The following is a 12,253-nucleotide window of genomic DNA, read 5'->3' as shown; positions in this document are numbered from 1 at the left end:
TGAAACACATGTACAGCAATTGATCTGTTTACAATCGAATAGAATCATTTACGAACGATTGGCGATTGAACAATTCGATTGATTTCTGGGTTAATCATTCGCGAACGAGTTGATTCGTATAAGTGACTCGTTCGCGAACGAATCGATTCATTTACTCAAGTTTTGATGAATCATTCGCGAATGAATCGATTTGCATAAGTGACTCGTTCGTGAACGAATTGATTAATTTACTCAATTTTTGATGAATCATTATCATTCGCGAACGAATTGATTTGTATAAGTGACTCGTTCGCGAACGAATCGATTCATTTACTCAATTTCGAAGACTCGTTCGCGAACGAATCGATTCGTATAATAAGTGACTCGTTCGTGAACGAATTGATTCATTTACTCAATTTTTGATGAATCATTCGTGAACGAATTGATTTGAATAAGTGACTCGTTTGCAAACGAATCGATTCGTATAATAAGTGACTCGTTCGTGAACGAATTGATTCATTTACTCAATTTTTGATGAATCATTCACGAACGAATTGATTCGTATGAATGACTCGTTCGCGAACGAATCGATTCGTATAAGTGATCGTTCGCGAACAAATTGATTTATTTACTCAATTTTTGATGAATCATTCGCGAACGAATTGATTCGTATGAGTGAATCGTTCGCGAACGAATCGATTCGTATGAGTGAATCGTTCGCGAACGAATCGATTCATTTACTCAATTTTTGATGAATCATTCGTGAACGAATTGATTTGAATAAGTGACTCGTTCGCGAACGAATCGATTCGTATAATAAGTGACTCGTTCGTGAACGAATTGATTCATTTACTCAATTTTTGATGAATCATTCGCGAACGAATTGATTCGTATGAGTGACTCGTTCGCGAACGAATCGATTCGTATAAGTGATCGTTCGTAGACGAATTGAATCGTTTACTCAATTTTTGATGAATCGTTCGCGAACGAATCGCTTCATTCACTCAATTTTTGATGAATCATTCGCGAACGAATTGATTTCTATAAGTGACTCGTTCGCAAACGAATCGATTCATTCACTCAATTTTTGGTGAATCATTCACGAACGAATTTATCAATTGTTATAGTAAATCATTCGCGAACGAATATTGTTGAAATGTTGATGAATAAGTCACATCAATTTGCATTGCGGTTGAAATAAGAATTTTTCTAAATGTAAATATAGGTATCGAAATCATTTTCATCACAGCCAGTGTGAAAAGTTGATGTGGAGCGTCGTGGAGGAAAAATCAGGTCAACCCAACTCATATTTCTCCCGTCCCTTTTTAGCCGAAAATTTTATAAAAATGTTATCCCAGTCAGCAATATTTTGGAAGAGTAATTTTATTTTTCTCAGACAGAATTTGAATTTTGTCCATTTTTTGACCAAACATCTTGAAATGTTATTTCTCGCAACTGAGGGGAGAAAACGATACTTTTTCCATTTAATCGCTCTCAATTGAGGAAAAATGTCATTCATGGGATACTAGAAAAAAAGTAATTCTCGACTCGTGTGAGTTGCTAGCCTCGCTTGCTCGAGCCACAAGCCTCGCTCTCGTCAAGAATCACTTTTTCCGTACTCGTCCTGAAATTTAATTTACTATTAAAAAGTAGGGAATTCACAATGAGGAGAGTTTTGCTTTTTTTTAATTGATTACCAAACTGAATATTTGAACTTGATCTTAATTTGATCAAAAAAAAAAACAGCCCATGTGATAAATTCAGCTATTCAACTTCCAAATGAACATCTGTCATTACCTATGGTGAAAACTAGGTACTCTAGTAATGAAAATAATCGACGAATAAACAAATCAATATTGACATTGTTCATCATGTCGGTATTCAAATTGATCATCATCGTATTATAAGTATATAAGTGTGCGAGATGACTTACGCGAAGTGTCGTACCTACATTGTTGTTACCTATGGAATTACCATACAAATCCATTTATTAGAAAGCGCCTATGTAATATTATGCCATTTCTATAATATATGCGCATAACATTTAAACCTCTGCGTTTATAAGGAAAATCCAAAAGAATTTTTTCGAAAACTATTCGTAGACTGTACCTATGGATATGGTACGAAATCAATGACGGGAATAAAAAAATCGCAGCGACGATGTATTGGATTTATGTAAATAACTTCTTCTAAATCTATGCGAAGAGCATCGTATACAGATATACACAGCCAAACTAGGTATAGTAAAATCAATTACTAGTAAATATTTGCATCCGGTAAAGTACCCAGTATACACGATAAATTCCACAGGTGAAATGTTTTCGTTGCATTTTATTCCCGATGATATAATATTCTCCAAAGTTCTGCGAAAGAATTATATATTCGATCCTCCATCTTCGAGTACCTATACCTACCCATTGGGATAATGAGAATGAATTATCATGAGCAAGTATAATTCTTCACTTCGACGAGTTAATCCGCACATTCAACTCTTTATTTCATACCGTACAATGATTTAAATGACGAAAACATCTAGAAATTTGACATCTAATACCAGCAGAATTGTAAAATATTATCTACTTGTCTGACACAAATGTCGATAAATTTAATTCTTATAGTGTAAAATGGGTTTTCGATTTTTACGAGTGATTAGTGAAGAAATTTTATCAGGATCATTGCCAACTAGTGAAATTATGCAGGTGGAAACTGGAAGCTTGAAGCTTGCTTTGTAATTAACAGTTCATTGCCAGAAGCATAACCTTCGGCTTTAGATGATAATATTGAACGACAATTTTACGTTTTACTTGGTCTTATAACAATCAATCGGTTTAATAAAAAAAAAAAAAAAAAAAAAAATTAAGTAGGTATACGTATACCTTTTGATGCACCGCTCATAAAATGCATTTCTTTTCTCACTTTTATTTTGCAATCTAAGTATCTAAACTAAACCTACAAAAATTGAGTAATTTCGTGGACTCTCAGTTGATCTGCTCTTCATTGAAGTGTTATAAAATTATAAATATTCTGCAGAAATTTTCACTTGGTACAATTTAATAATTTTATACTTATTAAAAAAAAAACATGCATCTGAAATGAGTTGCAATTTTACTGTCGGAATTGTGTGATGAGCATATTACATAAATATGGTTATTTTTTATTGTATTAATAACACATTACAACAGAAAGAAGACACCAAAATATCTCATTTGCATACTACGTTCCATCAAAAAAAAAAAAAAAAAAAATACGAGAAAACAAAAAACAATCATCCTAGAAGACTTCTAGACTTACGACGATAGATAAATTGAATTTTTATATGACAAGCGAGTATTTCGTTAGCAATCTGTAATAATAAAACAGATAAGGTACACATCTTACAACGGTAATCAGCCTTTTCATACAATGAGATCTTAACCCAATTTCGATCCTTCAAGGTTACGTTACGTTTTTTTTTCTTCTTTCTCACATGTAGTTAATTCGTGTTCATTAGAATTCAAGAATATACCTTTGTATAAATGGAGTGCGATGTGAACCCATTCATATACTTTAGTTAAAAGCTATCGAAATTATTAATTAGCGGATAATATTAAACCATGCGTGCCATGTAAATGACGAATTACTTTGTGACTGTAATGTGGCGAGGTATAAAAATCGTGCGTGTGAATTTGACAGCAATTTTTACACGGTATTGGATAAAGCGATGGTATTGTTTCAATGAATGCAGACTGAACAGCTGATATGCCATGTGGTCGAGTATCCATATAGTGAATAGGGATAAAAGGGAAGGTATTAAAATTTTCATACAAGATTATATAGTAAAATGTCTTTTGATTTTAAGAATTAGAAATGCCTCTAATTTCTGCGCTATCGTCATAAGGAGGATTTATGGAGTCAAATATATTTTACTCGCCTATGGCTCTTATGATACTGAAAATACAGAATAGGTACCAATCTCACCTTTAAAAAAATGACCAAGTTGCATCCAATATCAAAAGTTTGGCTAACTCTAAAAAAATCATACACATAAATCAATTCACGTGAAAAAAGTCATAAAAATCATTTTATGTAATATTTCTTAACCAGTATACGTATCCATTTATTCACATAGGTAGGTAAGTATCTAATGCAATAATTACGAAAGCGTTACTATGTAAATATATTTGATAATAAAATTATGCATTATTATGCTCCTCATTTAAATGCGGGTACGGTGTACTACAAGTACAAGATAAGTATATTATTCTAAGCACTACACATTATTTTATCATTTATCTATTGTGAGAAAATTTACATCTAAATATTTACACGTGTAGACACAAATTGAACCTTTTAAAAGAAAGTTTACTAACCGAAATTGTATCGAAGCAATGTCTTAAGTTAGTACCTATCTATATGAAAGCAGGAAGCGTTCGGATATCCTCTGTTGTTATATCTACTTGTTAGAAAAAGGATTCACTATTCATAACACTTTTACGAACTAATTGCGACATTTTGCAATAAGGAAATCCGACTTGGCAAAAATGTTGTATACTTACCTACCTAAAGTTTGCAATGGAAAATATTTTTACATTCTTTTTTCATTATAGAGAGAAACAAGAAATTATGGTTGGTGAACAATTTCATAATAGATAGGTACCTAACATACCTACCATAACAAGAGATTAGTCATCAATTTCGTTTTTTTTTTTTTTTTTTTTTTTTTTTTAAATAAAATAAAGAACTATAAGGTTAAGGCAGCAAAAAAATGCTCAATCAAAATATTTTGGATTTTAAGTAGCTATATCTAGAAACTCGAATTTTTCCAAAAGTGAAAAAAATACATAAATGATTTTGGCAACTACTTAGGTATCTATGCTTGAGAAATTTGCAAATTTTTACTAAAATCCTGCTTCAAAGCCTAACGTCCAGTTTTGGTATCAAAACATTAAACATTCTATTTTTGTACTTTTTTTTTTTTTTTTTTTTTTTTAGAAAGAAAAAAAGCATAAAATTTTGAAAAATTACTTGAAAAGTGAAAAATACCTGGTGAAAATCGAAAAATAATTTGATTTAATCAGATCTAGTCTGTTCAAAATTTTGACTACCCATACATTAGAACTGCTCAGACCTGATCAGAGCTGGTATGGAAGACTTGATTGAATCTCTATGGTCAGATCCGATCAGATTCAATTATTTTTTCCTGGTACCAAAATACATCGAATGAGATTTCAATGAAATTTTTAAAAGAATAATGCATGAAAAAGTGTTAGAAAAAAGGGGTTAAAATGATGCAAAAACATTCGCAGGCGTTAAAATCACTGAAAATAACCCCAAAAGTAAAGCATTAAAATTTCGTTAAAATTAGTAAAGTTTAGCGAAAAATTGTACAAAAAATCGTTGAAACCTCTTCTATAGGTACCTACTCAATTAAAAGCACTAAAAACTCTGTAAATCACCGGAAATGATGAAATTTTAGTCAAATTGGCCAAAAACACACGTGAAAGTGTTTTAAAAAACATTAAAATAATGTAAAATTTCTCAAAAAAGCAATAAAATTTCAGCTTAATTTGCCAAATATGTGTCAAAAAGTGCTAGAAACATGTCAAAATTATGCAAAACTCCTCGAAAAAAAGTGTTAAGACTACTAAAAATTACCCAAAAATAATAAAATTTTCGTAGACTTTCACAATTGAGCTATTTTGGACCAAATTCTGAGATTTTTACTTTGTTGAAATCGTGAAAACGTGATTAAACGTCTTTTTGAAGAGTTAAATCTCAGAATTTGACCCAAAATAGCTCAATTTTGAAAGTTACAGGAAAAATCATATGAAAAATTATCAAAAACTTGCTAGTGTATTTCAAATATAAATTCTTCAATTTATTTGAAAAAATACGCATAAACGCCTTTTTTAGGGGTGCCTAAAATGGGGGGGGGCTCTAAAAAAAGAGTTCAAAATTACGAATATACAGGGAGCTTAATTCAACTTTTTCATCAAGATTATTGAATATATACCTCAAAATCTTACGTTTGGCGCAAATCGCAGGTTTCTACTTTTCCAGGGGTTCCTAAAATATCAAAATTACAAAAAATTGGAAAATTGGATTTTTGAGTTCCAGCGAAAATTTTTATTGAGCTCAAAGTTTGGTAGGATGGAGGTCTTTCAGATACTAATAAGCTGTAAAAAGCTTTTTAGCGGGGCTCAAAAGGGTAGATTTAAAATGGTGGTTCCAAAATTTTCCAAAAATCAACCCCCCCCCCATTTCTGCTCTCAAGGGTCGAAAATAAAAAACCTCCTCGCATAACGTTTATCGGTTTCAAACAGATAGGTATTTTACGCTAAAAAAGGTTTTTGAAATTTATACTCAGTGGTTTCTAAAATTATTTTTTATTCGCAACTTTGGGAACCCCTGGAATCCAAGAAATGGTCATTTTGGGTTTGGGTTAACTAACCACGGATTCGTATTTTGGGCATTTATTGCAACATTTTTAGAGTGATTGAGTCGAAAACTAGGTGGGACCAAAAAATGGCCTTATCGCAACTCCTCCTTTTAGTGAAATTGGTTGTCAAACGTGTATGAAAAAGTATATATATATTTTTTTTAATTTGGTACAAATATGATATCAAAATGATGCAAAAACACTCAAAAAAGATTAAAATCACTGGAAAATACCTACCAAACCAAAAAATTCTGGAAATCATTCATAAAAGCATTTTAATACCTAATTAAAAAATAGGTAAGTACCAAAAAGTAATTTAAAAATTCCAGTGATATTTTCCAAAAAAATGATTGAAAATGTTTAATTACCTAATAATGATTTTAAATGAAATATGTAACTGGAAGGAAGGAGAAGAATCCTGCTAAACTGTTGCAAACATGGTGAAACGAGCAAAACATGAGCACCAGTTTGTAACAATGATAAAAATAGACAAAATGTTACCAACAGATTATTAATTTATCTGCATATTTTTTGTATCTGAGGAATATTATTATTCCTTGATAAATAATAATTCGTAAAAATATCCAGGACTTCCACTTCCATAATCAAGTTGGAAAAAAATTAGCTGACCAATTGTGCACTGTGTAGAAATGGATACCTTATTCAACTCGAGTTGCATTAGACGACGGATTTTTCCTCGATTGCTTTCTGTTTTATATTTAATTCCCAGGTATACCTTATTTATGAAATATTCTCTCGAGAGGACGAGGGGAGGGAGGGGTTGAGTATCCCTGATATTGACAGTTACCTATACCTACCTATGTTACCAATGCAGGTGAATTTCAAAATGAATAAAATGCAATTAACACAAATGAAAGATTTGCTCTTGCTCAGAAAATACGGACAACATTTTAGAGCATCTCTTCGTTGATAACGCGATCTAACCTAATCTAGGGAAAATTAAGCAACCCGCATGACGAGAATTAAGACACTCGCTCCATCCGCTCAACCAATGTTATTAGGTAGGTAGGCATTTGCGCTTAAATTTTTTTGAAAATGTTGAATATTTGAATGATTTTTTTTCACGAATGTTTCATTATTGTTTTTTAATGACTTGCGCAATAAATCAAATTACAACTCGTGAAAAGAAAAATTGAGAAAAGTATGCAATTAAACAACAATTTATTTATTCATATTAACAAAATAGAAATAACAAACGATAACCACCTAGATGTAGATACAAATTAAGTTCACTAATGAACGAACTCGTATTATTAAGCTTATAATTTTTTCAACGAATTAAGTGTAGGGAGGTAAATACTAGAGATCCTAGCTTCAACATAATTCGACTTCATTGGTAGGTTACATAAATTATGTATAAAGTTCAGGTATTCGGGAGGTTCAAATAGTCAAATACCATCAAAATTGATACTTCGAAATTGAAAAGAATTTTTCAAAATTACGGGCTTTCGCTTCAGTCGTTTTTATCGTCGCCATTCAAAAACGTCCAGTCGATAGAATTGCTTTCATCTTTCATCATATGACATTTATTCATTGTTTCTCGTAAACTGTTCAATATTCTGGAAGTATTAAAGAAAATTAGAACGAGTAAAAGATACCTATAAAATAAAATAGGTATACCTATTCAAAAAATTCAGTAAAAACAGAGATGAAATTATTACAACGCTCACACTGAAAATGTCTCTCTGAATACTTACTGATTTCTTAAATTTTCATTATCATTAATCATTCTTTCCGTATCCTCTGAATTCAAATGAATTGCAGGTTTTTCTATATTTTCATTTTCGACGAAACTTCTAGAAAAATTGCTCGTTAACGTCAACGAAGAATCGAATAAACCTTTAGAGAATTTCAATCCATTTTCAGGTTTAGATTCCTATGGAAAAAAAATATAACATGACTTCAAATCAAAATCATAAGCTATAATAATTTTAAAACCCCTCAAATAGGCATATGTACGTAGGTAGGTAGATATTTAATCGTAGATCCAATTTAAAAAAAAAAAAAAAAAAAAGGATCAAGTGTTTTGAATCATCCAAATGAATTTCACCGATAAATCACCTCGACAAAATAAATAATTGCAGCGCATAATTTCATTTTCAAAACGGCATAAATGCTAGAACCGGTACCTTAGGCATGAAAACAGATGTTACAATGAATCTTGTTTCACTAACAAAGAAAACCGTTCGCACGGACTTCATTCAAGTATATAGAGGTGATCCATCTGCTCCTTTTGTAATTCAACGAGCGTAGATTGATAAAGCATCTGATTTAATTGATTACGAAGCAAAATATTCCACATGGATTATTTTTATCTGTCTGAGACGCAAGAATAAAAAAATTATGATTTTCGTAGAAAATTTTTCCGTTACCTGCGATAAAGCGTTAGCCATCAATTCCCACATGTTTTTGTGTCGAATGAATTGGAAATCTAAAATGTCCGATTTCGCACTCGACACGCGACTTTTGAATAACGTCATTTCGGCGTTTATTTCTTTTATTTCGTTTTCCAATGCACATAAACGTCTGCGAGGGAAGAAAGGAATGACGATGAAAATTCATTAAAAGATCGATTAGAGACTAGACGGGTATTTAGAGATATTCGTACTGGAGATGGTGATCGAATTTTTCGTTTTTAAACGATAAAGTCCTTTGCTTCATGAAATCTTTGACAATTTTTACTGCTTCTATCGGTGTACTAAAGTAATCACGATCGGCTGGTAATTTTTCAAAACTTTGACAGCCCAATTTAACGCTGAAAATTTACGAAAAATAATTAAAACTTGAAATGGGGCTCGGGTTAAAAAAAGGTTTAGAGAATACGTAAAAACGAAAAACACAAATTTTGTTAAAAAGCACGAAAGCACACAACTTTGTATCTCAAAACAACGAAGCATTGTTCTAGTGGAAAAATTCAAGTTCGTTATTAGTGTCAACAAAAAATTAAATTTTTTCACACAAGAACCAAATAAATATCATACAATTGTTCGAATCTCAAAAATCCCGTAGCTTCGGTTTTATATTCATTTTTATGAACAGAAATCTCCTCCAATTTTTTATTGCATTTAGTCTTGAGATTATGAAATTCCGTTAAGAGTAGATCTACTTTACCTACTAATGTTTCAAATGCTAATTGCCATTGTTTGATGGTTCTATCGGTATCGGAAACTATATTTTGAAAATTGTAAAATAGAAATTTTTAATACGAATGTGGAAGTTATTGAATACGAATTGCTTTTACTGACCTGTTGATATTTGCTCTCGTAAATAATTGTAACATTTTACATCAAAATGAAGAAGCTTCCGGCACATTTTCTGATTACTGAGAATCTTATTCAATTCTAGCAGCAAATCGTCACAAATAGAGCTGGAATTTAATGATAGATTGATAACGAATAACCTGAAACAAAATTTTAAATGACAATTTTTGCTTGAAGCTATTAAATTAAAAATTACAAGAAAACTTACATTTTTATTTTATACGCGTTCAAAAATGAACGAAATAAGAGAGTTTCTTTTTGAAGAAAATAAATCGTTTGTGCTAAAGTTCTTTTTAAATAAAAATAACTGAGAATTTCAAGAGGGTTTTCCATCATTCTTATTACTAATCGAGGTGGTTTAGGCTTCATTTGAGGTAATTTTAACTCGTCTGCTCTATAAACGTAGATCATGATTTCCTAAAAAAAAAAAAAAAAATTAAAAAATCAAAATAATATTCAAAGGAAATGGTAATGTACTAATGTACAGTGAATAAGGAAATATTTACTTCGTCAGGATTGTAATAATCCACAGCGAATTTTTTTCTATCGATTTCTTTACCATCAGAAGACAATAAAATTAATGAATCAGAAGATATTTTAGTATCTCTGGTGATCCAGCCCAAAACTGTAGGAATAGCTGTGGAATTATCAACTTCGTAACTCAAAAAATTACATTTATCCGCACAAAATATTGATAATATCTGTAAAACAAAAAAATTGCAAAAATAAGTACTTACAATTTTATTGTTTTTTTCCATTTCTCTTGCATTCAGAATAATTTTACAGATAATAGTTACCTTCTTTTCTGAAATATCATCCAATTTACTGAAAATCGTAATTTTTTGAAGTTCAATTCCTCGTTTTTTGGGATCCCATTCTAAAGCTAGCTGAAGCCATTTTTCAATTTCACGCTGGAAACACCTTTAAAATATTCCTAAATAAAATTATCTTCTACCAGAGAAAATATTCAATTTGAATTTTTTATATTAACTTACTCGGAGACATGATTTTCCATGAACATTGTCGTTGAGTATCTTATATGACCGGTCGTGGATTGATAAATGCAAATATGATCGTGGCATTTATTTTTCACATATTTCATCCTTTAAAAAAATTCTTGTTGAATTTTCGAGGATATAAATAACATTTGAAAAATAATAGTCGAAGTTCATGTAAAATTTTTACCATAAAATGGGAGGCGTGTGAGGTAAAAATGGCCGAATTCCAGTAATCACTTCGAATAAGACTAATCCAAAACTCCAATAATCCACAGAACTGGAATAACTGAAAAAAAAATAATAATAAAAAAAAAATAATACAGACGATACAGAAAAGACGAATGCAAAATATCAAACTAAAATGAAATAATTTTTCATCCAAAATATTTGCCCTTACATTTCTCCTAAAAATAATTCTGGAGCTAAATACTGCAATGTTCCCACAAATGATGAACATAATCCATTATGATCGAGCTCTTTAGCATATCCCAGATCGGTCAACTTATAAATTATTATCTAATCAAAAACATTAAAAATTTCACATTAGAACAAATTGGGAATAAAAGTAAAAGTTCGAAAAAAAAATTGAAAGAATAAGGTTACCGAATTATAGGATGATTCTTGAAGAAGAATATTTTCAGGTTTAAGATCACGATGGGTGATTTTTAGATCATGTAAATATTGTAATGCATTTTTAATATCCAATAAAAAATGACGTATTTCTTTTTCTTGTAAGCCACAACAGTTTTGAGGTTGATTCAAGATCTATTGAACAAAAAAATTAGTTCAGTATTAGGAAATATTAATACGAGAAAAAATCTGTTTATGTACCTATTTCAATGATCACTCAACATTGATGTGATATGATACTCACTTGTCTTAAATCACCTCTCGAACAATATTCCATGCATAAGACGGGCAATGAGGAGTTGATAACCTCCTTCAAAGTTTGAGGAAGTATAGTGGCTTGAACTATGTTAGGATAGTTTAATTTAAACATAATTTCTATTTCGTTACACCATCTCTTTTTCTGATTTTCGCTCAGGGAGTTCTCTAATCCAAGTTTGCATTGTTTCAATGCTAAGAAATTATATAATAAGAATTATTTGCACTGACAAAATATTGAAAGTGAATTTCAATAGGAAAAATAATGAAGCTAAGGTGTGTTAATTGCGATAGTTTCTATCAATCCACATCTCACCAAGTTTGGCCTGTGTTTTCGAATTTTTCCATAAGGTAACTACTCCAAAGCTCCCTGTTCCCAAGACTCTTTCTTTAATCCATATATCCATTTTGAATGCACTTTTTTAGCAAACGAAATGAATAATTTCATTCAAATTATTCGGTAGCTAAAAATTTTTTATCAATATTTACAAACGAAATTGATAACAACTGTGATCTCAAAATTGGGACATATTACGTTTTGAAACATGGTAACATTGCAGTGACTCAGTGACGTCACGTCATTCGGTTGTTTTTATCCAATCACGAGAGAGATCACCGCAGGGTTTCTTAAATTTCCCTCTGCGTCTGCTCCTTAAAGTTCAACTTCAGGCATGAATTTTTTATTTTATGCA

The 12,253-nt window shown here is 31.0% G+C and overlaps 1 protein-coding gene across 2 annotated transcripts; it reads right to left on the bottom strand.

Moving 5' to 3' along the window:
* Positions 1–7,562: 7,562 nt before the first annotated feature.
* IKKbeta (I-kappaB kinase beta) lies at positions 7,563–12,060 on the bottom strand. 2 transcript variants are annotated; one of them, XM_065349319.1, is made up of 15 exons: positions 11,878–12,060; positions 11,551–11,756; positions 11,280–11,441; positions 11,074–11,192; positions 10,864–10,962; positions 10,674–10,781; positions 10,476–10,599; positions 10,185–10,379; positions 9,887–10,095; positions 9,664–9,818; positions 9,400–9,586; positions 9,027–9,173; positions 8,791–8,944; positions 8,116–8,294; positions 7,563–7,977 (listed from the first exon to the last, which is right to left on the bottom strand). In XM_065349319.1, exons 1-15 carry the CDS (start codon positions 11,966–11,968, stop codon positions 7,872–7,874), a joined length of 2,241 nt encoding a protein of 746 aa, XP_065205391.1. In that variant the 5' UTR covers positions 11,969–12,060; the 3' UTR covers positions 7,563–7,871. The 2 variants fall into 2 exon arrangements, with proteins under 2 accessions (XP_065205391.1, XP_065205392.1); XM_065349320.1 differs by lacking the exons at positions 7,563–7,977; positions 8,116–8,294 and adding an exon at positions 8,323–8,684.
* Between the last annotated feature and the right edge of the window lie 193 nt (positions 12,061–12,253).

The sequence above is a fragment of the Planococcus citri genome, chromosome 2 (genome assembly GCF_950023065.1).
Source record: "Planococcus citri chromosome 2, ihPlaCitr1.1, whole genome shotgun sequence".
Taxonomy (NCBI): domain Eukaryota; kingdom Metazoa; phylum Arthropoda; class Insecta; order Hemiptera; family Pseudococcidae; genus Planococcus; species Planococcus citri.
Note: the sequence above shows the minus strand (reverse complement) of the source record. Positions and strands in the feature narration are given on the sequence as shown.

Bases quoted from the DNA above. Each gene is read 5' to 3' on its own strand.
- IKKbeta (XM_065349319.1), bottom strand. From the start codon at position 11,968: ATGGATATATGGATTAAAGAAAGAGTCTTGGGAACAGGGAGCTTTGGA. The intron at 10,963-11,073 runs GTAAGGGCAAAT...TTTTTTTTTCAG, and splicing joins GAATTATTTTTAGGAGAAAT to TTATTCCAGTTCTGTGGATT. The intron at 9,174-9,399 runs GTATGATATTTA...GTAAATTTTCAG, and splicing joins TTTTTGAGATTCGAACAATT to CGTTAAATTGGGCTGTCAAA.